The 27,704-nt window shown below is 36.8% G+C and overlaps 1 protein-coding gene across 1 annotated transcript in view; it reads left to right on the plus strand.

The window, feature by feature from the left end:
* SLC9A3 (solute carrier family 9 member A3) overlaps positions 1 to 27,704 on the plus strand; it is a 53,632-nt gene that overhangs the window by 17,056 nt on the left and 8,872 nt on the right. The window contains exons 2-10 of the mRNA XM_075140723.1: positions 10,463 to 10,765; positions 15,845 to 16,005; positions 18,098 to 18,176; positions 18,987 to 19,164; positions 20,045 to 20,265; positions 22,194 to 22,396; positions 23,219 to 23,308; positions 25,208 to 25,278; positions 27,541 to 27,670. Of these exons, the coding sequence (XP_074996824.1) occupies positions 10,463 to 10,765; positions 15,845 to 16,005; positions 18,098 to 18,176; positions 18,987 to 19,164; positions 20,045 to 20,265; positions 22,194 to 22,396; positions 23,219 to 23,308; positions 25,208 to 25,278; positions 27,541 to 27,670 (1,436 nt within the window). The remainder of the gene's footprint in view (positions 1 to 10,462; positions 10,766 to 15,844; positions 16,006 to 18,097; positions 18,177 to 18,986; positions 19,165 to 20,044; positions 20,266 to 22,193; positions 22,397 to 23,218; positions 23,309 to 25,207; positions 25,279 to 27,540; positions 27,671 to 27,704) is intronic.

The raw sequence follows: 27,704 nt of genomic DNA on the forward strand, positions 1-27,704 counted from the left end.
TGTACAGAGTAGCTCTAGTATGTAATATGCTTCAGCTGTACTTCTTTATATTTATATTCAGTATGCAATATCATGTACTGACAGCATCCTAAACACAGAAAACTCATATTAACCCTTAACTGAGTTCAGTCTGTGAGGACTATTAACTTGAGCAAGAAGATTGTTTTTCAAAATTAATTCTAACACCTTTGCACTTTTGCTGTCCTGTTTTATATCCTCTACTATACTTCAAGGTGTTTCTAATGTGTACTTTGCTCTCATTTTGAAATATTATTTTTGACTGTTCCCATTTTTCTTTTAATGCCTTTCAGTTCCATAAGGGCCAAATGCAACCACACTTGCACTGCAGTGGGACTGCTCCTTCAAAAAAGAACTATTTGGCATAATTATTATAAACTGTACCTGACTGTTTAAACTTCATTATGTTCTAAGTGCTTATAGAGGTAATAGTTGCTTACTCACACAATTCTTTGAATTTTACTTGGGGCTACCTTGTTATGTTATGACCTATCACTGGGAACCTTGACCTGTATGTTGGTCGCATTTTTAATTGCTAATATATTTTGTTAATTGTTCACCTACAAATAACAATGAACCTAAACTCTTCTGTTTAATGAACTCATTACAATGCTGTACACTTTGTAAATGGTGATCATTACATGTGTGACAAATAAAGAAAGCTTTCCTGAGCTGGACAAAACCAAACTCAAACCAGTTCATGTAAACAAGTTAAATATGAAGGACTTTGTGCCTTGCTTAGGAAAAATACGTCCAAGATTAAGTATGAATAGTATTAATAGTCGTGTTCATGTAGTATGTTATAAGACAGTACCCAAGGATCTATACCAAAAATGGCTTTTATTGCTTGTAACGTAATACACATATCTCTGAATTTCTTCAGGTATAAAATATGTCTGAAATATAAAATATCTCTGAGGGTTTTTTTCAGTAAATCTTTCAATTTTTGCTAGATTTGGTAAAAGCATAAGGTACTGATTAATAAAATCATTTAAGATTTGTCTAAGTAATATTGTTTAGAAGAAATTAGTAAAAGCTTTTCTTTAGTAAAAGATTTTTCTTTCTGTTTATATACAAGTATCACTTGTATATAAACAATTCAAAATGACAAAATCAATTCATCAGACTTGCAGAATACCATTGTTGCAAGGTCCACAGAACAGAATCTAAAGGACTATAAACTATGCTATCAGTCTCCTGACCAGGAAAAAAAAAAAAAAAAAGAGTGCATTTTGTTGATAAAGATTAGAAAGTTAAATACAAGTAATAATGATCAGCTTCAGCCATGTCAAGTCTGCTCAAACACTTCCTGGACAGACTAGAAAAGCTGTTCCCTAATGCTTTGAATCAATGCTTCAATCGAACCACTCTTAGAACACAATGGAAGATTTTTTTTTTTCCTAGATTTAGGCCTAAATTCATTTGTTAATAAGACAGGGGGTAGAACAGCTACCAGGTGGGTAAGGAAAGGACAAAATAAAGTGTGAAAATATAAGAAGGTTATTTGTGGAAGTCACTAGAGTTTTGGTTTTGCACTGATCTTATGCAGGGTTTTGTTGTGGTTTTTTTTTTCTAATTACCACTGCACAAAGAGGTGAGATATCCTACTGAAGTTTCTGATGACACATTTACTTAGGCATTACCCGTATTCATGTAGATCTGGCTATTGCACTAGAAAAACTATATAATCTTGAGGACTAGGGGAAGGGATGAAATACAATAATATCAAGGGCAGTTTCACTCAATTCAATGACAAGAATTTCTACATGAGGTTGTGAATGAGAAGGAGAAGAGAGGTACACATCTGTATGAAGTGAATACAGGATGACTGTGAGTTACCAATGTGATAATGAATCCAGGATATAGCTGAACTATAGATTGTGATAGGAAATTATTAATGCTGTTGGAACTGCTACTACTGTGACTCATGCAGAATGCAGTCAATATTTCTGATGACTCTGAGTCCATAAAGGTGAAGTCAGATTGAAATATACAGAGAGAGCTGAAGTGAAGACTGAAAATAAGTGGTTTAGTTTAACAAACCAAAGACAAGCAACAAAAAGAGAGTATGTTTCTCTCTGTCCTTATGTAATAGGAAATGAAGGATTTAATATATTTAAGAAAATAGGTATCACTGTCACAAAGGAAAATGGATATAAAATAGCTGTGAACAAGTTCAGGCTAGAAATCAGAATGAAGTCTCTAACTATGCAATGAGGGCTGCTGGTGTGCCTTCACATAGACTTAGCTGGAGCAAAAGTCCACTGATATGAGGATCACTAAACGTGGTGGTGTGATAATGGAGGGCCTGGCTACACAACCAAATAGCTGTTCTGGTTCTTATGGCCATAATTAAAATTCCTAGATCCTCTGTGCAGGCCACATAAAGAACTGTAATTAGTTGGAAGGTATGCCTACAGCTATGTAGGCAAGAAACGCTGTGTTTGGTAATGTGGCAAGGATAGAAAACTTATGTAGTCAAGTCATGAAGGAGATCTTAAAAAAGAGATCCAGCACAATTGAGGTCCATGCACAGTGATGCAAAACTGGCACGTCATATGAAAATAATAAGAGTTACAAGCATAGAGCAGAAAATGGAAGACATGTAAGTGTAAAGAAATCAAGTATAGCAAGAGCAGGAAGTTTATTAGAGAACTAGTAGGTAGGCAGGACTGTTGAGAAGAAAAGGGAGCTATAACAAGAGAAATATAAATACAGGAAACTTCATTACACAGGAAATTGGATCAAAAATCTTCTCTTAGTAGAAGAGTGGAGTAAGTAGAAAGTGGACTTATCAGAAAAGCGTGCTCTTGAACAAATATATGAGATAGATAGCAATTAACACCAAATACTTAAGGACAAGTAGCTAAACCTCTGGAGAAATTTGAGATTAAAGCTGTAGAAGTATAAAGAATGTTGCCCATCAAACAGAAGCCAAGGTGACTGAAGAGTGGAAGACAGCTACCCTTCCTTAAAAAAAAAAAAGAGAAACACTAATGGTCATTACTATTAAGTAATTTTCTAAACAATTGCAACAGTGAAGTTTCTAAGGAGTTTATACTGTCCATTGTTTAAGAGACATTCACTATTATTCTGGACTAGGTGATGTGCAGAATGAAACTGACATACATTGCCCTCAGCATCATGAGAGGACCACAGCGAACACTACAGACAGCCAATAAAGATCAGGGATTATATGAGACTGTTAGTAAACCAAGAGTTAGAAGGAATTTTAAAACAGAGATTGTTCAGCTTCTTTTTAGATGTTGGGGAGGTCAGAGAATCTGGATCTCCTACATATACAACTTAATGAGAAAAAATTTTCAAGCACTAAGCATCTAAAATAACCTTTTAAAGGAGTTTGCAGATGAAAAACAGGAGGAAAAGGATAGAAAATACACAGTTCTCTCTGCCCCAGCATCCACACACAGTTCCTACACCATGAATGCTACAATCTCTGCCCAGGGGCTTGTGTAGGCCATATCACGCATTTCTACAGCACTGCTGTTTCTTTCTTGGTACAGATGCAGCTGGTTAGTTTGATCTGTGATCTACTAACTGGCTGTAACTAATGTGTGAAGATATGGAGCAAGAGAGCGGCCAGGGATGCATGCCTTTTAGGGATGGTGGAAGCAAAATGATTCCTTCTTGAAAAGGTATGCTCCAAATTATATTTTAGACAGTTGTGGCCATTCCCTAGTCAGGTAGACCAACATAATAGGAATGGATTGGGACTTTCCAGAGGCTTTTGGACTGCATTACTGCCCAGCTACACTTTATCAATTTAGTTCACAAACTGGTATTTGATTAAACTTTGAGCTATTATACAGGCAAGGTAAAGCATATTTTTCCATGTATGCTATTGGAATATATTTCAGATTTATGGGGTTTTTTTAAGTAATAACATATATCTGCAGAAGACACTACTGAAAAAACTGCAGAAAGGGTAGAACTAAACAGTTTTTAAAGAGAATTCCCCCTCTTTAACACTAAGGAGAACATGAACAGGTAGACAAGATAAGAAATGAACATTTCCTGCTTGCCAGTCAGAGTCCAGCTGCTGGAAGATGTTTCGAAGAAAGATTTTCCTTTGGGCAGAATATTCTTTTGTGGAATTTTTCATGCCTTCTCTTAAGTAGCTCCTACGTTGTGCATTTCAGGAACCTGATTATATACTGCCTTGGAGATACTATTATTTGCATCTCTGTAAAGTAAATGTAAAGAATCGCGAAGAAAAGGTTGCAGCATTTTGCTCTCAATGGTAAGGGTTCTCACCAGTTGCAGAGAATCAAGTCTTGGATCTCAAATTAGAAGCACTCATGGTTTGATTTAATATGATAACTTCATCTTTATAAGTGAAAATAAAAAGTTAAAACTGAAAAATAGACTAATAGCATAATATCAGTGCATATTTGACCTACTAGCAAAAATGCATATGGTAGACCTCACACACTAGCAGTGGTAGGAGGAGCTGAGAAATGTTTGCAAATTCATATCTATTCTTTCATGGGAACTATGGAAATGATAAGTCTGGAAAAAGAGGTTGAAAATCTTTTAATAATCTAAATTATTTTGTGATTCCTTGGATTTTATCCAAAGATACATGGAAAAGAAACTTCAGCAGAGAATTACTAGCATTATTGTAAGTCAGTTCTTGATTTTTCTGGATGACATGTTGTATATGGTGCACATGCAGTTTTGTGATTGACTGGGACAGTGATATTATCTGAAAAAATTATTTTGGTGTTTTCAGGGCCTTGATTTTACACTAATAAAGTTAAGGGAAATGTCATTAGTCACTTGAGATAGTGTTGAAATGACCATATAAATCCTGAAATTTAACAGTATATTAAATAGGTAGTTTCAGATTTTTATTTTTGCAGCACTGTATTTTCAAAAGGTGGCAAATCTATCTTGAATTGTTCATTTCAGCTGGAAACAAAGCACAAAATTCTAGAACTAAATCATTGAAATGCTTCGCTTGATAAGCAAAAATCAGTATTCATTAAAAACAGGTGCTGTTGGAGATAGTTTGGAAAGAAATATGGGAAAACCTTAGTTCAGAAAAATTTTTTGTGTATGTCTACAAATATTAAGTGACCTGAGCATTAATTTTACATTGTCTCTTCTTGATTACTCTTTTATTTATTATTCTTGCTATTTAACTAGTCCTTTCTGTCTTCATTTCATTTAGTGAATGAGAAAAAGGTTATTCTGTTAATCACTTCTTGCAAAGAAGTCTCAGATGGCCTCAGAAAGCAACAGATACTTCACTGAATGCTGTAAATTCCACTGAAGGATTTAATCTAAGTTACTGTGTTTTTAAAAGGTGATAAAAAATAACATACTACTTAAAGTATATTTCTTTCTTTGAGTCAAAAGAAACTGGTTCCAGCCATTAAATCATAGATTGCTAATTTGTTTTGCCTTTCTCATCAGGTACGTTAAATGTCACAGTCTCTTTTCTTGGATCTCAAAGGAAGTGTCAGAAAAAAATTTCACAGGAAGTTTATACTACATAATTGTTTCTTAACTTTGTAGAAAACTTCTAATTCAGTGATCCTCAGCTTGAATTTGAACACAGGTTATCCACTAGCCAGTCCAATCTGCTTTCAAGACAGGTTTAGCATGTACTGGATGGAAGGCGTACGTTTAACTTATTCACTAATACTGTGCCTAGACTTATGTAGATGAATTCTAAATGATGAATGTTAAAAATTATAGATCACAAGATTGCCCTGTGCACTGTTATTTCTTTTATGTCATGGACTGGCTATAATTTTTCTGCCTTTGCTGTTTCCCTTTGCTCATTAAAATATATTCATGAACTTTTCATTATTAACAGCAGTGAAAACAGACTTGATTTCATCTCTGGGTCCCTCACAGAGTAATTTATCTGAGCACCACTGCATGCTATCCTTCCTGATATTTGTAATTTCTTTCACAACACAATCAAACTAAACTCCTTGTCCATTATTGCTGGATTGTATTTTACTGCTCAATCAGGTGAAATACTTAGTCATGCTAGACATTTAGGTGACCCACCTTGTGGATGAGGGAAAGGCTGTGGATGTGGTCTACCTGGACTTCAGTAAAGCCTTTGAGACTGTCTCCCACGGCATTCTCCTAGAGAAGCTGGCGGCTCACGGCCTAGACATGTGCATTCTTCGCTGGGTAAAAAACTGGCTGGACGGCCGAGCCCAGAGAGTTGTGGTCAATGGAGTTAAATCCAGTTGGCGGCCGGTCACGAGCGGTGTTCCCCAGGGCTCAGTACTGGGGCCGGTCCTGTTCAATATCTTTATCAACAATCTGGATGAGGGGATCGAGTGCTCCCTCAGTAAGTTTGCAGACGACACCAGGTTGGGCGGGAGTGTTGATCTGCTCAAGGGTAGGAAGGCTCTGCAGAGGGACCTGGATAGGCTGGATCAATGGGCTGAGGCCAACTGTATGAGGTTTAACAAGGCCAAGTGCCGGATCCTGCACTTCGGCCACAACAACCCCAGGCAACGCTACAGGCTTGGGGAAGAGTGGCTGGAAAGCTGCCCAGAGGAAAAGGACCTGGGGGTGCTGGTTGACAGCTAGCTGAACACGAGCCAGCAGTGTGCCCAGGTGGCCAAGAAGGCCAATGGCATCCTGGCCTGTATCAGAAATAGTGTGGCCAGCAGGAGCAGGGAGGTGATTGTGCCCCTGTACTCGGCACTGGTGAGGCCGCACCTCGAATACTGTGTTCAGTTTTGGGCCCCTCACTACAAGAAGGTGAGGGTTGAGGTGCTGGAGCGTGTCCAGAGAAGGGCAATGAAGCTGGTGAAGGGCCTGGAGCACAAGTCTTAAGAGGAGCAGCTGAGAGAACAGGGTTTTTTTAGCCTGGAGAAGAGGAGGCTGAGGTGAGACCTCATCGCGCTCTACAACCACCTGAAAGGAGGTTGTAGTGAGGTGGGTGTTGGTCTCTTCTCCCAAGTAACTAGCAATAGGACGAGAGGAAATGGCCTCAAGTTGCGCCAAGGGAGGTTTAGATTGAACATTAGGAGAAATTTCTTTACTTGAAAGAGTGGTTAAACATTGGAACAGGCTGCCCAGGGAAGTGGTTGAGTCACCATCCTTGGAAGTATTTAAAAGACGTGTAGATGAAGCGCTTAGGGACATGGTGTAGTGGGCATGATGGTGTTGGGTTGATGGTTGGACTCGATGATCTTAGAGGTCTTTTCCAACCTTAATGATTCTATGATTCTTTGATTCTAATTAAAGCTTCCAATTCTTCTACTTTGTCATGGGGACATAATTCATTTTCTGGGACTATTTCTGGATCTCTCCTAAGCAAGTAAAGGCAAACTTTATGAAATGAATGTACTATCATTATGTCAGTTTGTAACACACTCAGAATGTATTAGAGACATAACTTCAGGATAATGAATTGTTAAAAAAACATTGAGGGAATTTGGAATTTATTTCTATCAATTTCTATAAATGTAATATCTACTCATAATGCATAAGATATATGCATATATTTTATGCACATAGCCAGGAAAAAAAAAATCAATCACTGTAAGTGCAAATATGAACTCAAACACCAATCTAAGTTCCAATTACATCTTAGTTTAAAGCTATATCATTGAATTTCATCAGTTGTGGTATTTTCCATTTACATATTTCTATGTTTATAGACACTAGGATTCTGCTAATCATATTGCGGACTATATGCCTGCAGAGTTAGCTAGGCAGTTACCTTAAAACAAATACGGTCTAGAGTTCAGATTTTTCTTGGGCCAAATGCAAAAAAGAGAAGAGACTTCTCTAGAGCCCTGCTTCATGCAATAACTTTCCTGTCCACAGCCTGCATACCTAAACTAACAGAGTAGAAGGATTTATTGCTGATAGCATTAAAATCTGGTACAGATAATCAGTCAATTGGAGTTATAGGGAACACAGACAGATATGATGTAGCTGATTCACTGGGAACATGCAACTTCTAGGAGGAGACAATGTTATAACCAAAATCAGGTTGGCTTCCCAGCACTCACTGGGAGAAATTGGTTTTGGTTGTAAAGGTGAGAATTCTACAGAATATGAATTTTTAGCTGGACATTGGGTTTTTTCCAAATGTCTAGTTCTGAAAAGTCTTCACAGGTTTATTTTAAATTTTTAACTTTAACTTCTTGTAGTCATGGCTTATCTGCAAGCATAAGAGTAGGAAAAACAGACTTGGGTTAGTAAGACTAGCTCAGCAACATTCATTTTCAGGGATAAGGAGATAATCCCTACTCTGTGAGGTGATAAATTAGTTGATAATTCACTGGCTGGAAATTCAAGGAGTCAAGAATGATCAGTAGGAAAGACTTTTGAGAAGTTAAATGCTACAATTTATACACATGGAATAGTAGCTAGTTTGTTTTTCTTTATTTAATTTCTTCTTTTTTTTTTATGCAAGCCCAAGGGATTTTATTATAAAGAGAAGAAACTAACTGGGAAAAAACACAGTGTTTGTTTCTGTGAAGTGTTATTCAGCTATTGATTACATGGCACAGGTGATATAGAAAACTGGCATGGTTTAGCCAACTTCACTGAATGCAGTTTGCTTTCAGGTGTGATTGCTGTTGTATTAATCCCACTGTGAAGCTATGTTCTAACATGGCTTAGTTTTCAAGTCTTGTCTACAAACACTTAGGAACATCTACATTCATGTTCATTGTTGGTATAGGCAGGCCATTGTCATTTTTCCTTTCGTGTTTTCTGTTCTGATGAGGCCATGGAGGTTATAAAACTAGTAGGAACCATCTTATTGTGGGGTTACTACAATGACGGGTGATGCTTCTAATATTGCCTGTGTAGGTGCAACCAAGACGAAGACAGACAGTTCAGGAATGGGGCCCTTAAAACACTCTAAAAGGTAACTAGTAAATGTTTGACTAGGTCAAATACTTGGCTGGGAGAAAAAACAATAGTCTTTCAGTAAAGTAACCTGGTCTAAGATCTCTGCATAGTCACGGGAAAGATTCTTCCACTATATCTTAAAAGCCTGGAATACTTAATGATGGCTTCTTGTCCAGACTAGTTTTGAGCTAACTTGCATTACCATTGTAAAAGCTTCAACACAGTTCTAGGCTGATGATCAAACCAGGAGAAACTCGGTGGTTTTTAGTGGAATTTTCTTCCTAAAGAAGAAACTCACATTTTCAACACAAAGTTATATAAGTAAAATCCCATTTATTGGATGGGTTCAGGGTTCAGACCATCTGCGACACATCAATATTTAAGATAAATTGAAGGAAAAGCTCACAAGAAAGTCAATTAGCACACCTGTGCTTCCTTATTATCAAACGCCTTTGCAACCTCCTCCTTTTTCATGTTCCACCTTTCTTTGTAGACTTGACTTTTCTCTGTTCTTCTCTCTGCTTTTTTTTTTCTCTTATCTGATATCTAACAAGTGCACTGTAAATATATGTTGCCACATATATTTGCAGTCTTACTTGTGATTCTGTCATCTTGAACATTTTATTTTTTCTGACTTGGCCTTGCCATCTTTCTGCCTCTTTAGATTCACTCATGGCACTCTGTAATTTTCTCTCCCTCTAATTATTGGCTAGTTTAATAGTCTTACCACACCATACCATTACATTTTTTTCTATAATTGATACCATATACTGTTCATCTTTGTTAATAGATTTGACATAATACTGTAAGATACAGTATTTTATGACACTGTTTATACAAAAGAAAGTAGCCTGTTGCAGAACCATTTCCCGCGAATATATCTAAATATAAAGACGGCACCACTAAAGCCCCCGTTCCTCCAGAAAGCCTCTGAATTAACTGAAATCCTTACTATACAGATTTTGAGGAAAAGGCCCAAAAGGGATCTCTGATGTTATCAGCTCCATTCTGCTCCTGCTGCAGGCTACATTGTCAAATAATATTCTTCATAAATTTAAAAAGAGTTTTCTTGAAACTAGTTCTTCTTTCAGCATTCTTCTCCCATCCTCCAATAAACCTGCTAGTACACGGACCATTCTTAAAGACAAATGTTGGGAGGTCAGATGTGTATTTTTAGATACAGAAATAAACCATAAAGTCATACATTTCCAGCACTTCTATAATTTCTTTTCAGTCTTGCACTTACTGCTTTGCACAGAACACCTTCTTTCCCTAAACAGATCTTGTATGGAGAGGATAATCCAATAAAGGAAATAAATGTCATGGACTATTGGTTTCATATATGTTGAAATATGCTGGATAAAATCTGAAAATCAACCTTTTTATTTTATTTTATTTTATAAGTGGCTGGGTTCTGACACTGCCTGTATCCCATGCATTCCATGCATGCTTTTGCGTCTAATAACAATGAAAGCAGGAAGTTTGTGTGAAGTCAAAATTGCCAGCTAACAACATTTGTTGCTCAAATTGTTTCTCCATTCCAATTCTGACAAACTGTTTTCCTCTTTCCTTGCAGTTTTCCACTTGTCCCACAAAGTCACTCGGGTGGTTCCAGAGAGTGCTCTGCTGATAGTTCTTGGTCTCTTCCTTGGTGGCATTGTATGGGCAGCAGATCACATTGCCTCCTTCGCCCTTACGCCAACTGCATTTTTCTTCTATCTGCTGCCCCCCATCGTTTTGGATGCTGGATATTTTATGCCAAATAGATTGTTCTTCGGGAATCTTGGTTCCATCCTTTTGTATGCTGTCATTGGGACAGTCTGGAATGCTGCCACCACTGGTTTATCTCTCTATGGTGTCTATCGGACAGGAATAATGGGTAAGTTTGATCTGTGAAGGCACAATTGTGAATGCTACTGTATGCCAGCTGTTAAATGGGTGATACTTTACAACTTTACAACTCTTTTCAGCAGAAAAATCCAATTTTAATGGGAGCAATTTGTAATATTTTTACCAAATTTAAGAATGATCTGAGAAATCTTCTCTGAAGCAAGCACAGAAGGAACTTGAACCTGTGTTTTTCATACTTCCCTGCTCTAAATGTGTGTGTACACTCTCAGGATAAAGCTTAGGATTCACCCTGCTAATGGACATCTGGACAAAAACACACTCCGAAGGGCTTGTTTCTTTCTGCTGTGATAGAAACCTTCAAAGTTACTGTGAAATGGAACTGCCTTCCTTCAGTCAGCTTTAATATTAAATAAGCAATGGTTGCTGAGTGGGTATGTATGCATGACGCATTTGTCTTCTGAGGCTGGAAATTGTAACTGAAGACTTACAGAGCCAAGTAGCACATGTAAGACACACTTTATCTTAATTATACTACAATATAAGGGCATGGGGCTACTAGAAGAGGCACAGAACACCAATTCTTAATCTCCTCAGCAGGTGTGGCATGCACATAAGCTATACGCTGCCACCTGAAGAACAATAATTCACACTGTATGTGGATTGCATGTGTTTTGAAACAGGCATCCTATCTATGCTTTTTTAGTGTCTGTACTGAAGAAGCTCGAGAGCCCTTCTAAGACAAAATTCTCTTAGGTTAGTGAATTCTAGAAAGTACTTACAGGGCACATCTGAGTGCTGCTGCGAGCAGTACAGATACAGTGTGCTGCTGTGCCTCTGCACTCTGCCCATCTGTTCTCAGCAACCAGTGCTAAGATCCTGGACTGAGTGAGTGGCTCCAAGATCACAAGGGGTATGTTGTGTTGTACGAAAGGCTCAACAGCTAGTCATGGGGCTGTTCTCTAACCACAGTGATGCAAAATTGACTCAGAGCAATTTACCATAGACTTCCTTTTCAGTCCAGATAAAAAGAGTGCCTCAAATGTCAGAAGTTGTAGGTGTTACAGAGAACATTTTTGTGATGAAGAATTAAACTATTAGCTGATTATTACAGAAGATAACAGTAGAGTTTTCCAGCCTCAAAAACTGTTCCCATTGTCCAGCGCAGGGAAGTAGCAGAATTTGGGCCTAGGTTCTTTAAAACTGAGCATAAAATTGAGATATCTCTTCCATTCATTTTAAGAGAAACCTGTGTTGTCCTTATTTGAAAATCACAGTCTGGAAGAACTAGACTACAGACTTGTTCATATGAGACTCATCTTACGTAACTGCAGATGTTTGTAATATAGACATCTATGATAGATTTAGCTTATACTTTAGATATTTACCTTACTATAACTCACATTTTATAAGTAACAATTTTTCTTTAGAAGATACAAATGTGACAGCTCAGATGCAGACACTAAGGTAGGTAAGATATTTTATGTGCTTTCAGCCTGTAGGCACAATATATTGCATCCACAATTTCACATTTATAGTTAAATACAGGTTTTCAGAAACGCAAAAGATGACAAAGGGATATTGCTATTGCAACAGATTGGACAAGGATTTCTTTCTTTAAATATCCAAGCAACTTGGAACAATTTAAAAAATATGACCAAAAATATTTTACTAACATCCTGTTCTGGGAAATATAATGAATGATAATTACTTTCAAAAATATGTTGATAAAAATCATTAAAGGAAAAGTATTGTCCTCTTTATGACATGTGAAATGGAAAAGTCAAGTGTTTTCCCAAAAATCTTATTTTAAGTGAAAAATACATTTATTTCTTGCTCTCCTCCCAATCCGTAAACAATTCTCAACTAACTGTAAAAGCTGGATTTGATGGTTACATGTTCTGCTTCGTCATTATGCAAATCTTTCAGTGACAGTATATACTAGAACTTTGAGCTTACAGTTAAACAGGAGAATCAGCCCCTGCCACAGGTCACAGCTAAAGCTCTACAAGCTAAAAATAGGGATGTTAACAACGGCAAACAATAAACTGACATGCCTGGCAAATTTAAATGTTTAGAATGAGCATTAATTGGAATACTGTGGGGACTTGTCTTTACCACGAAGACATATTATAACCTACTAGAGTTCTAATTTCAGCTACGGAAAAGGCCAGAGAAGCCTGTCCCGGATTCAAACTATGTCATTCTCCAGCAAAGCTAAGTGGGACTTTAAAATATCTACATGACACACACTTACTAGTCCACCAAATACATTGTGTTGACTTCAGATGTCAGCAAGATCTGAGCATCACACTTTGTTAAAAGCCTTGCTGTTGTTATTTACTTGCTGAAGACAGGAGAATGCTGAGTTACTCAGTTTCTAGAAGAGTTCATAGCAGGCTCTGGTTGAAGTTCTACGGCATATTTTTGTTTCTACCCCACTTTCTCTACAATCGGAATGAATAATGCTAAAAGTAATACCGTTAAAATGTAGTAATGTATATCCACTACAGACTAAGATGAACTAAAACCAAATTACTTCCAACTTTACCATTGAATGGGCCTATAGTACTGTCCATCAATATGAGAGTACATAATCCAAATTGTATTACATAGATTTCCTACATAAATAAACATAAAAGTAGCTCTTTGTTTGTATTCAATATCCTTACAGATATTATAATTTACAGAAGAAAAAGAAAAAAGATGATAATAACAAAGAAATCCTCCTTTAGGAGTGAAATTAAAAGATCAGCACCTTAACTATTAACTTACAGCCATACCAGTCTGCTTTCACAGAATAGGAAAAAGTATCTAATCCTAAATCTTCCTGGCTGATTACACCTAACTGTTCACCATCTGCTGGAGAACTAACACAAATTGTGGTGGTGACTAATGCTTAGAAAAATTTTTCCTGTACAATCTAGGTCATAGCGACAACATGCTGAGTATGTGTAGAAGTCTTAAACTGGGCCCAGTGAACTTACCTTGCCCAGTTGTCACTGCTGGCAGCTAGTCACTCCAGACTCTGGTGAACTGGAGGAAGCAATGGTCATGTATCACTTGGAAATAACTTGCATTATTAGTCTAAATAAAAGTCTGATTTAGAAACCCCATGCCTCTTGACACTGCTTTGTAGGAATTACAGATGTGTCTTAACCTTTCCATAAATATTTGCTCACTAGCTTTGCAAGTCTTTAAAGAATGTACCAATGATTATAATGGGTAACATATAAAAAGATAAGCAATCTCAGTGAGCCCATTTATTTTAAAATCTTATGTTCTATTATACCCTGATATCCAATAGTTGTTGTCATTGGGCTTGTTCTTTCCTTAAGCATGGCAGAGAAAGACAACATTTGATGGAACCATTACTCAGATTCAGGTTCAAGGCTGTTGTCAGAATTTTTGGCACAGACTTCAGCTTACTGCTTCAACACCTCTCCCAGACTAAAATGGATAGATTCAGTCCTCATTCACAGCCCAATATGTCTAAGAGTGAATAAGACAATTTCTCTTTTTGAAAATATAAAGTCATTATATGTCTGTGCAAACTATGAATTTCTGTTTTCAGGGCCTTACCAAGGTCCCTATAAACTATATGAAAAACATTGTAGATGCTCTGATTGGCAGACAGCAGCTAAGAGAGTATGTACTTCTGCAGCTCCCCCAGATTATTGGCCATTGTCGCGTACAACAGGGTGTTGTCTACTCCTGTCTCTGGCTGCCCATGTAAGTGTCCTTCTCTTGAGTAAATATGCCCATGCCATTTTGTATCAAAAATATTTGGAATCTAGTTTCTGTTTCAATTACTTTCCAAGCACTAAACATTCTGGATTTGAAAAATTCTCTCATGAGAGTTCTTGCTAGAGGAGTGGCCATGTTGTTCTGGAAGTACCTTACAGGCAATATCGATCCTTTGGCTACTGACTGTCATTGTCTGTCTCATGCTTCCAAATCATTTAATCAGATGGATTTCTCCCTGACCTGTAGAAATCATGCCTGATACCACTGCCTATTAATTTTGGGCATGGACCTCTGCACTGTGTTCTAATGAACGAACTCTCAACATATTCCTTCTTTGCTCTTCTTATATAATTTTGGGCTTCATCACCTCTTAATGAACCTTCCTTCCTGCTCCATCTGTTAATGAACACAAAGGGAATATTCCTGTTCTCTACCCTTTTAAAAATATGTTCCCCAGAAAAAATGACTGGGATACCACTCTTGATTGCATGAAGAGGGTAAATTTTGCAAGATATTTAGGAAGCTGAGCAAAGTGATCTTTGTGGCTCTCCGTTTTCTGTTACTTTTAAAATGATAGTGATGCTTGTCTCTGTTTGCACAACTGAACAAAATAACCTTAATAACTAAAAGAATATTTTAAAATATTGGATAAGTACTTGCCACCAGAGTTTTGGAGTTCCAAAACTTTTGAAATCATTGCCAAAATTCCCAAGGGGCTACAACCCAAAAATGTTGAGATACATTTTAGTCCTTCATCTATTTTTATGGTCCACTTGTGGACAATTTAACAGTGGCCTCATGAATCATAATTTGGGAACAAGTGTCTTAACTGCACCTATCAATGAATGTCTACTTGAATAAGGTGGCCACAAGTGGTGTTTAACTGCACTGAGTGCAGTTAAGCCCCACTGTACCAGTTCTTAGCGACCAAGAGTCAAATTTGGCCTGTGGCATGAAGTATTTTGGAACGTTTACTTCAGGAGTACTGGTATATTCCTCTTACCATCTTGTCATTACCATGAGATAATTTACTCAAGTTAGATAAACCATATCACACACAAATACAAACCCAGTTTAAATCTGGAAATACTTATCTCAAGTGCCTTGCCATAAGAATAGGACTGTACTGCTCCCAGAATCAACTTTGATCCACGTGGGCCAATACTGGATCCAACAAACCTTGTAGGATACAAGGTGACACAATGCAGAACTTGTTAAATAGTTTCTGTGCCCTGCCTTCCAGTTGATACCTTAGGATCTCTGTTTTCAAGGATTTTGCATTATCTGTAATATCACGACCTGTCATTACTATAGATAATACAGAGCTGACTCTGCTTATACTTTGTTTGCTTTGTTTTTGAAGGCCACCTGAATAGTGGACTGCTGGACTTCCTCCTGTTTGGCAGCTTAATTGCCGCTGTGGATCCTGTAGCTGTTCTCGCAGTGTTTGAAGAAGTCCATGTCAACGAAGTTCTATTCATCATTGTTTTTGGAGAATCGCTTCTGAATGATGCTGTAACTGTGGTAAGTAAATTATATATCCTAAAGTCACCCAAACTCTAGAGGGTTTCTTCTGAAGCGTATTTTCCCCTTAAATGAATACTGTATCATCTGTGCGTATCTACTCATGGGCTAGTGTAGCGTAGCTCATGGTGTTCTCTGTCTTGCTTACAAACACTGTATTGCAAAGATTAAATGTTTGAGCACAAAAGATCTTTGGAGCCCAAAAGTCACATAAAAATAAACAGTCCTGGGCTGGATGAGCATAAAAACATTTAAAATTAACATTAAAAAATACAGGTGCATATGTTTTATTTGCCTTTGCTGTTCAAGCAGGGCTTTCATGACTTACTGAAATTACTTCCAGGGATTTTAAGCCTTTCTTTGCTCTTGTTTTTTAATGCACAAACTCTTTTCTGAATATTTCCATTATGCCCGTAATTTATATGCATACCTCAGATATATAGACAGTGAGAGAGAGAATACTTACCAAAGTGCTTATGCCTGTTCCCTCCCTTTTACTTAAATCAGATCTTTATCAAACAGATACATAACAAAGAGCCAGTTTGGGAAAAATTGTGTGACATTTTAGACAGTTTCTAGTTTGGGTTGGGTTTTTTTGGTAACATGTTAATTTCTGGGTTTTTTTCATTTAGAAAGAAAAGGAAAACTTAATAGACTTCAATAAACTTAAAATAATCCCAAATTTCTACTGATGTTTTTATTTTGATTTGAAACACCTTTTCTTTTCACACAAAATTTTTCTTAATTCTTCAAAATTGAATAAAATAGTCAATAGTTTTGTAGTACAGTGCTAGTGGGCAGGGACCAGGAAGTCCTATGGCAGAAAAATGCTATGCAACTGAGTTGCTATAGAGCTTCAATTCGCTCCTGAATCAGGAGCCTGCTATTCCTGCTCCTGCATATCTCCAAAGGAGGGTAAGACCTGTCCACCAGGCTCAGTGACCGAATTTTTTGCAACCAAGGCAGCAAGGCACCTCAAGGTCACTGGCAGCAGCCTAACTGTTCACAGGAGTTTGAAAATGACATTTAGGACCTCCAGAGAAACCTAATTGCCTTTAGATATCAGTCTTATTAGTACTTTTGGAATATTACAAGAAACAAATATTAAAATAAACCCTTGATGAACTCAAGTATCAACATCACTGGCTTTCAGAAGGAAAGGAATTTTTGTGACTGTGAAATGAATACACACACTCACTCTACAAATAAAAGAAAGTTTGATTGTTGTAGAAAATCCAGAAGAGAAGAGTAAGCATGATCAAGAGTCAGAAAGGACAGCCTATGAGAAAGTTTGAAACAACTGGAGTTCTTACCTTGAAAAAGGAAAGACTGGAGGACAGAAGAAAGTAGCATTCTTTAAATGTAAATATGTAAAAGACTACTATTACAGAACAAAGTAACCTGTATGTCATGACTGGGGTAAATATGATAAGAATTAACAAGTTTAGCTGCAACAAGGAAAGCTGAGAAAGCCATAGTAAAGTTCTCCTCCATCACTGGAGGAATTAAGAATAGATCAGATAGGCATGTGTCAAGAATGATGCTCATACAAACCTCCTTAGGCAGGGGTATGGATAAGATGAATCTTTTACTTTCAGCACTATCACTATTAGTCAATTATTTTAAAAAATTTAATACAATTATTATAGTTTATTCTCTTTTATGTTCAACTTATTTTATGTATGTTCAATCTATTTCCATCCAGTATCTTATTATTAGCATCTCATTATTATCTTATTAAGTATCTTATTTATCTTATACAGGCGATTAAATAAATCTGCCAAATACCTGGATTTTAGAGTGAGAAGTGCTTTCGGAAACACATCTAGACATAACAATGCTTCTTGTAGCTAGAAATTACATAGAAATAAGAAATGGAAAGTTGTTTTTTTAAATTTTTTTTTTTATTCTTGCTCTACTGCATTTTTTCCATTTTGAAAAATTCAAAAATCTGCAAAATCTTTTCCCTCCACACAGAATTTCCCTCAGTCATACATAACTTCAGAATTCTTAATGTTGGGGCCCATAATGAGATTATTTTAATAGGCTTAATTCAGAAGCAAATATTAAGTTAGTCTACTCTTCTTTTCAGGTGCTGTACAATGTCTTTGAATCTTTTGTTACAATAGGTCCAGAGAATGTGACGGGGATTGAATGTGTCAAAGGCATAGGTGCGTAGAATTGAATTCCATGTCACATAATTGATGTACATATGCAGACTTTTAAACAAAATATTATTATTATGCTATCAGTAATTGTTATTTTTCAGCCCTTTCCCTTGTCACTCATATTCCCACACTCCTGTGGCATAGATGAATGGCTTAAGAAAATAAATAAGTGAATATTCCTGAATATTGGGGAAACTTAATCAGATTTGTTTTCTTCTGAGGAGACTCAACAGATGTGGAGTTCAGTTGTTAAGACCACCAAACTTCACAGCTATACATATTTTCTTTGTATTTTATAACATGTCCTTAGTTTCAGCCTATGCTCTCCCTGCATTCCAGGAAGGTTGAGACTGCATATGGACATTTTCACTCCTTATCGCTGATTGCCATCAAATAACGTTTGCCAGTGACTATCAAGAAATGTTACCTACCTAAAAATTTAGTCACTATTTCCCATTCCAAGCATGACATGATACTATATTATCTTACGAATCAATGTTTTAACAGTGACTTTGGCATATGCTTTTGGAAAAGCATTTATTTACAGAACGTGGGAAAAAAATTGTTCAAAGAAATGTAGTGGGTTTTGAATAAGCCTAAAATCATGAGGCTTAACAGAAAGTAATCTTGTTTTTTCTACAGAATGCTGCATTCACATACCAAGTGCTCAAAAGCAATTCATGTTGTTGCATTTTAGAAATAATTTTTGACATGTCCTCTAAAACTTTCTCTGATTTGCTGGCCATACAATGAAGAACTAGTTCAAACCATTATATTTCTACTGTTTAAGCTGTGTTTGGTTTTGTTTTTCAGTGTCATTCTTTGTGGTGAGCCTGGGTGGGACACTGGTTGGCATTTTCTTTGCATTCCTGCTCTCCTTGGTCAGTCGTTTCACCAAGCACGTGAGAATCATTGAACCTGGATTTGTGTTTATCATTTCCTACCTGTCCTACCTCACAGCAGAGATGCTTTCTCTTTCCGCTATCCTTGCGTAAGTCTCTTTTTATTACTGCCTGTGAAGGGGCTGAGAAGGGAATATGGTTTTTAAAAACATTGAAAAGAAAGACCTAAATTATATAGGACAGCTATAGAATATGACACTCATTAAGCTTATGCTGAATATTACTATCATCACATTGCAGTAGATTATAGTTTGCAAATACTGTCATTTGGCCTTGAAAAGGAATGCAAGTTTTCCAGTATCTGCTGTGCAACATGAGAACTTCCTTTGCAAAATACAAACTTGACTCTTTCCTCTTTGTGATTAATAATACTTCAATAACTAACAGTTGTCCATCTGTATTGACATCTTTCCCTATAATCTGTAATTAAAACAATATTTTTCTAAGGCATTATGTGAATGTCCATTATTTGCTGCTCTCACTGTCTTGACTGGCCTGTTAAGGTTTGCCTAAATCTTGCCTGTTTTGGCTTTGGAAAAGACCTCTGTGGTCTTTCTTCTTTTAGTATCCATTGGTTCCTGGCATACCTTTCTTCTCAATTTTGCTTGTCATGTTTGTAGATGCTACAGTGAGTATATTCAAGATCTGAAAATCTTACTGCAAACAGATCATTAGCTTAAAATTATGTCTAATGTAAACAAGATTTAAAATTTTGCATGTAAAGCAGCATGGTAATCTGAAGAGAATTAAGGTCTGTTACGATCTAATGAAATGCTGTCTTCAGACCTCTTGGGGTCACCTCAGGATGAATGTTTGAGAAATGGTTTTTACCTAGATTAGTCTCCACAATGTCTCCTGAGTGTATTTTTTCTTAGGAATTAATGGTGGGTTTTTATCAGTGTGTGACAGGCAGATGGAAATAATATTAAATGTTACAACAAACAATTGCTTCTTTTTTTTTTTTACTAGGATAACTTTCTGTGGCATTTGCTGTCAGAAATATGTCAAGGCTAACATATCAGAACAATCTTCTACAACTGTAAGATATACCATGAAAATGATGGCTAGTGGAGCAGAAACTATTATCTTCATGTTCCTGGGAATTTCAGCTGTAAATCCAGTTATCTGGACTTGGAATACAGCTTTTATTCTGTTGACTCTGGTCTTCATCTCAGTATATAGAGTTATTGGTAAGGGGATGATCTTCTTCCTGTCCTTGCATTGTATTGTTGATGCAATCACTTTTTTTTTTTTGAAGAAAAAAAAAAAAATTTGGAGTTCTAGACTTGTTCCTTTTAAAATATTCCATTTATTTTAGTTGAATTTATGATTCGTTTGGGGTTAGGAGGGTAGGTCTCTACAGTAAGCTTCACCGTATGCTGAAAATATAGTAGGATGATGATGTGTGTGGATATGAATCACCCAGTGGCTAAGCTTTGTTGACCCAGCACATGGTATTGCCAAAATCTCCCAGTGAAATGGACTTTGATCTTTAACTTGCAGCCTAAGAAAAGATGTGAGTCCTGTCAGCCATCTCTTTCCTTCAGCTCTTTCAATTTGGTAATAAAGAGATTGTCTTAAGCTAATTTTATGGTTGACTTCAGGTTTGAGACACACAGTGATGTAAGACCATACATAATTACACCGCAGGTTCTCTGGCTTGAAAACAATTCTCAGGGACTGGTGGAAAACTGAGTAAATAAGACTGTGGCAGGTAGGGATTACGTACTGTCAGTTTACTGGGCTTATATAAATTTGCAAACATTTCAAAATACCAATGACGATTTGACCAGCTAAGTAGTTCTACTGCTTAATCACTGTTTTGTGAAATAGCAAAGGGGCTAAAATCGCAAAAAAGGCATAGAATGAAGTACCTCTAGAGAGTAACACACATAGTGATTTGGTGTATGTACTTACATCTGGGAATAAATAAAATGGGTTTATTTACCTGTTTGTCTTGAATTAAATTCAAATGAAAGGTAATGCATCTATCTAGCTGGCAATTTTCTTAGACTTTGTATTCTTATTCTGTCTAGAGATTCCTGGGCTGAATGAAGGGCCTAGCCCCACGTCCTCCTTTCTAAATAGTCTGTAACCATTGTTCATTTAGCCACCTCTCAGGAACTGCTGATGTGCGTGAGGTGTTTAAACAAGTTTTCAGTATCTTGACTTTGTCATTTCTTGTATTCCTGGAATGACTGGTTAACAATCCTGTAATAAGTGTGATCAATAATTAAATAGTAAATATTCAGCAATAACAATATTAAAGTAGTTGAGCTTAGACACTGATAAATTACTGAAGACCTGATGATATTGGGCCTTACATAATTGCAGCTCTCTTACCCTTGGAGGAGTCAGATTGGTGGCATGAATTAATTTTCAATGTCCCCTCCACCAGAGGACTTGCTTACAGTGATATACACAAGACACTCTTCCCTTAGCACAAGTTCAAAGTTGTCTAAAAAGAGAAATATCTCTTTTGCACTCATTAACAGTCCTGGCCTGCTGCAGTGGGACACACGTGCTGTGCCACTCTTAGGAAAGGTGACGCTGTTTTCCTTCTGTATGGTGGGAGCTCTGGGAGACGTTGTGATTTCTTTAGGTCTCCTACAGCAGGCAGCATCTCACCTGTAGGCCTGAAGACAGTGTTAGCATAACTACACAACCCTCCATAAGACAATGACATAAATGTCATTTTTAGTGATTTGTAAAGAGTACCACACTTACTCTCTAAATCAACACTGTTTCAACCCGTTTCTCTTTTTGTTAAAAGATCTTGTGCATATCACTGGCTATGATGCTAGAAATTCCCTTCTTTCTCAACTGCGAATTTCAAAGGTCAGCACATAGCAGAATTTCACCTGTAGTGCCTATGCCAGAGGGCAGCACTCTCAGAAGAGCTGCTGGCTTACAGAAGAAGCTTCATCTAATTCCTTTGGCTAAACATAAAGGGGAAGGTACCAAGTGGGCCTGCCCTCCTTGGCAGTGTAGCAACACAGAGGGAGAAGCGTAGAGAATTTGTTATGAAAGCAGACTGGTGGTAACCGTGTTACACATGGTTGGGATATTGACATTTCATAAGCATATTTCTAGACATGCTGGCATTTGTTTTTTATAGGTGTAGTTTTACAGACATGGATTCTTAACCACTACAGAATGGTCCAGTTGGAGATAATAGACCAGGTGGTGATGTCATATGGTGGACTACGTGGAGCGGTTGCTTTTGCTCTGGTCGTACTTCTGGATGAGGAAAAAGTGAAAGAGAAAAACCTGTTTGTCAGCACAACTATCATTGTTGTGTTTTTTACTGTTATTTTCCAGGTAATTCAACTTCTTAAGCATACTTTTTTGCAAGGAGAAGGAGTCCCCCAAAAGTACCGAATGCTTAAAGCAGTTCTCTCTGAAGGTTGCATATTGTTTCACTGAACTGAAAGCATAATTGAATTTGTAATTTTAGTAACAAAGAGCCTATTTTATGTTTTCATATGGCACCACAAGGGACAAAACACAATTTCCTCTGTGCTAAAAAATGTTCAGTCTTAGCTGCTTGGTATTAATAGTGCTCAAGTTAATATCTGATTAAACATCCTTCACCTCATGTGAATAACTATAGGGAACCATCCTTTTTATGGGCAAATACAGTCATTAAGCTGATCTACCTGAGCCTAAATCCTTGTTTTAAAATATAACAGTAAGCAGTGGGACAAGAAAGTATTTAGCATGCAAACAAAATAGCACTTTCTGGATGAAAAAACCAACATTAATTTAAATGGAGATATGTCAGTATATACCAGCTTGGAATTTTCTCAAATTTATTATAGAAAGTTTAATTGTGGTGACAAACTCCTGATATGTGCAGAAAATACCACATTCAATGGTATAGGAAACACTTTAACCCTTCCACTTACCATATTTCTCTTACAGAAGATATATTTTTCCACTGGTTGGTGTCTTTTCAAACTTTTGTAACAGAGGCTGAGGGTATTGCAATATTTTATCTTCTAAAGAGGACAGACATCAACAGAGGAAGTATGAGAACCACCATACAACATACAAAAATGCTCTATTTCTCTTTAACAATGACCAGCTGGAGGAAAGTCTAAGATAATTCCTAAGTATTTATTATCATGTTTCAATCCTTAGGGACTGACTATCAAGCCCTTGGTACAGTGGCTGAAAGTGAAGAAAACTGAACACAGAGAGCCAAAACTGAATGAGAAACTTCATGGCAGAGTAAGATATTTTTAAACAAATCTATGGTATCTTTTGGATTTTTACAAAGTGCCTTAAGGGGAAAACAAAAATTAGAAAAAATTTGGTTTTGGAAGGGAGGGGAGAACCGAATTTCAAGTGCAAAATCCTTCAAACATTTCAAAAGTTATCTGTAGGCTGTAATTTGTCTTTGGGTTGAGTCCTGTGAGGGGATACTCAACTGAAGGTTCTGGTCATTCACTTGAGAATTCAATGGGGGCTGACAGTACTGGGGAAACAGCACGGCTGGAATATGCTTCTTTCTCTTCATCTAAAAGAGGAGGACGTTTGATTGAAGATTGCTAGGGCAAAGCATGTGGAAGTAAGTTTATTTTTCCTTCTTAAATATTGTTTATTTATGTAAAAGATATGAAAGCAGACTTTGTATCTTGCATATTACATAGAAAACTAGTCTGCTACCCAATGCAGATGTTAATTATATACTGAAATTCCAGATTAATAGTAATAGTTTTAGTTCAGTGGGAATGCTGTGTGTGCCTGCATTTCTTTAACCTTTTAAAAGATTTTGAAACATGATCTCTTCCAATTCACTTTCACACAACATTATAAATTTTTTATTCAGTAAAAGAAAACATACATTTTCAATACAAATATAGGTTAAAGGACAGAAGACTATAAGACATCTTTCATGGCCTTCTTTAATTCATAAACTTTTCAGATTACGTAGCTATCCTGCTGTATTTTAACACATCCTTGTATGAGCTTCTAATCTTGTCTATTTTCATGTTGGGGGTTACCTGAAGTGAATTAACAACTTAACGATGGACAGGATTGTTTCTGAGGAATTCTTTAACAGACTACTGAATAAATACATTATGCTTTTGTTATCCAGCAATTCAAATTTCCATTTCCATTCAAATATTTTACTATTTGAAAATCAGGATTCTTCCCCCAGGTGAAGAAATACAGTCTGTCTACATTTATGGGATATAGCTTTACACATCAGTTAGTAGTGCAGGCCGAGCAGTAATGTTAATCCTAACAATTTCTAAAGTTGTATGTACTGTTTCACCACTTCCTAGAATATTCTAGCAGATATTGTCTCAGGAGGCACAGTGCTCCTAGAACTGTATAAATTGCAGCCTTCAGAGAGAGGGAGCACTGTCTGTTCTCATGGAGTAGGAGGGAGATTACTTATTTATAATATCATTTTCTCCACTTCCATGTCAGATATCTCCTCCTGAGGCAGTAATAAATATATTCAGGAATAATCCATATCACCCATGTTGTTCTAAACCTAGCATGCTGTATATTCCGCAGTAATCACTCCAATGTTCAGAGTGAAATGCTAACAACCATATACAGAAAAAGACCAAATTCTACCTGTAGCTGCCTTGGTTTGAATTAAGAGTTATAAACCTCAGGATTTCTATCAGGCATCAAATACACCCAGTATGGGATTTTGCCCTAGATATCAAAAGAATGGTGCCTACTTCTACTCTGAGGGAAGTATGGATTCCTGAAATGTCTAAAAAGAAACACTAGGGCAATTTTTCAACTGATCTAATCACTGACACTAATAGTGGCTGATGTACTTCATAGGGCAGAAATGGAGATAGTAAAATGGGTCAAAAAAAGAGTCTTAAAATTGAATGTTAAAATGGGGACTTAAGTACCTTCTTGCTGAGACTCTTGTAATTCAAGAATAGTTACTGAATTTGTAAAGAATTAGTTAGAAATCTCAGGACCTTTGAAGAAAAGCATAGAGTAGCTAGTATTTCTGTAAATGGGAGAAAAATCTGCTTAGCAGCAATAAAATTATTCTGCATAGTCACCTGGTCTAACTTGATATAAATTGAACATTTTTCTAATTATGACTTTTATTTCTGTAGAGATATTAATTCCACTTTCCTTTCCTAGGCCTTTGATCACATTCTTTCTGCTATAGAAGACATTTCTGGACAAATAGGACATAATTATCTGAGAGACAAGTAAGTAGTAACTGACTTGGAATGTTGAAATACTGCTAGGAAATCTTATCTGTAAATTATCACTTTTTAAGCCTGTGAGTTTAGGGACAGCAAGTATGTCAAATGTGGTTTAAAAGGTTATATACTGAAAATATAGCAAATGTGGAAATAGTTTATTTTTGTCCCCTACAACTGGAATCTTTTCTTTTTCTTCCACAGTTCAGATTAGGCCTTTGCAAATGCCTCAGTTCACATCCAGGGATCAGCTTCTCTCAAGATTTGAGAACTGGCCATTTGCACAAGATTTAACCTAAAATGTTAATGTTGGTCCTTCTCTGTAATACTCCATTTCATGAACATTATTTGTGTGTAGAGACACTAAAAAACTCAACTACGACTGTGCTAGTTGTTTGCTCTATTTCTACAAAGGATGTGTTCAACACCTCTGAAAGTGATGGCAGAGGGTGCTTTGAAATGACTCGGCTAGTTTAAGCCTATTGGTTTGAAACCAATAATGAAAATTATGGATCATTTCCATCCCCCTCTGTTTATAGTTGATTCACCCTAAGAGAAGCAAAATTACTCAGCTGAAAGATACAGACACCATTTTCTTTAAAGTACACATGAAGAGTGACCATTGTGATGGGCAGAATTCCATAATCTAGATGAATAAATGTGAAAAAAGGACATTAAATCTGGACATCTTTAAGAGTGTTATTCAAGGTTAGGTAGTTCTCTCCCTGGAGTTAGGTAATTTTATAGGTGCAGAAAGTCACAGTTCTAACCTGCTAATGTCCTGCTGACTCAACATGTCAATTCCAGTCCAAAAGCCATGTGGTTATGTTAGCTTTCTGCAGAGCACTCTGCTAACCCTTGCTGAGAAGCTGAGTGTATTAGCTTAGGTTTAGCATTATGCTCATATAACTACACAACTTCTAGGCTGGTGCTAGATTGTATTTGAGCCTAAGCAGAATTGTTCACCTGTCTGTACCCAGCTATAGGGACAGTCTCCTTAATTTCCTTTTGCTTTTTGTTCATTTATGCAGTGAAGAATTTTCATGAGGCATCCCAAATAGAACATCCTCTTTCTTTTGATCTAAATTTTTAGTTTACTTTTTTGGAATGAATTTCAGCAGGCTATAATACAGGGGAATATATCCCCAGTTTTGAAATACTGTCTTGAAGATGGAGCTAAATATTTTTAAAGTGGCAGATTATAGAGTTTGACTTCTTAGATGTCAAAAAGTAATCTCCTAAGTAACAAGAGAAGGAGTAGCTTAATGTAGATTCATTGAGTGTATGGTTTGATGACTAATGTATTTTGAATGAGATCACCTTGAGTCTGCTTCTTTTGGACTATATGTACATGAAAGTGCTGCTTCCTCAAAGAAATGGCAGACCCTATCATCCTCACTGATGTGCGCAGGTGTGGCACCCTGAATTAGAGACTGCTATCAGATGTTCTGGCTAGAGGAGAGGAATAGTTATCAATTCTATGAATAATGTTTAACAACAAAAAGGTTTCAACAATCTGAATAAAAAGTCATAAACTCAAAATAGCTATTGGGCAAGATGGATAGAATCACTTTGAATAGTAGTCTCCAAAGTTGCCTCATGCCCTTTAGAGAAACTCTTGAGGAAGGTAGATGAAAGTAAAGCAGCCTTTATCTTCTGGAGCCTAAATATGAAATGGCAGATATCCTACTATCAGACAAGCTTGGAAGTGTAAATCGCAGAAAATATACATCACTTCTATCTCCCAGAGTACATCAATGACATGAATAAGGCCCTCTGTAAGTGCTTTTGTAAGGGCACTGTTGTTGTGAACTGATTTTCTAGGCTGGCTGGCCTACAATACAGCTGGGGAAAAGCAGATTCCCTTCCAAAGGAGGAAAGAAAATTAAACTTCTAGAATGAAGCTATTAAATATAACAATGCATAATCAGAAGTGGAAAAATAAGGTAGCATGATCTCCCAGAGTATAAAATGTCCTAGTGACTCTGAAATGGGATACTGCAATCATAGTACTCTTGCTGTTGTAGTAGTGTTTGGTAAGTGAACCTATTAAATGCTTTGTGACAGCTGCATAGCTCTGTAGCAGACTTTTCCTTAACTTTCTTTAAATGTTATTTGAAAAGTTTCAAAACACAAATCCCTCACATTGCTATGTTCACCATTTTTCTTGACGTGCTTAGCTCACAAAAATATCATTTATGCTAAACTAAAAATGCTGTGAAACTAAAATTGCTTGTTGCCATTAACACAGTTTGTTTAAATTATCAGGTGGTCCAATTTTGATAGGAAGTTCCTCAGTAAACTACTGATGAGAAGGTCTGCTCAAAAATCAAGAGACCAGATCCTTAATGTTTTCCATGAACTCAACTTGAAGGATGCAATTAGCTATGTGGCTGAGGTACTTATGAACACTTGTTGACATATCATAGCAT

Source organism: Calonectris borealis, chromosome 2 (assembly GCF_964195595.1).
Source record: "Calonectris borealis chromosome 2, bCalBor7.hap1.2, whole genome shotgun sequence".
Classification (NCBI taxonomy): domain Eukaryota; kingdom Metazoa; phylum Chordata; class Aves; order Procellariiformes; family Procellariidae; genus Calonectris; species Calonectris borealis.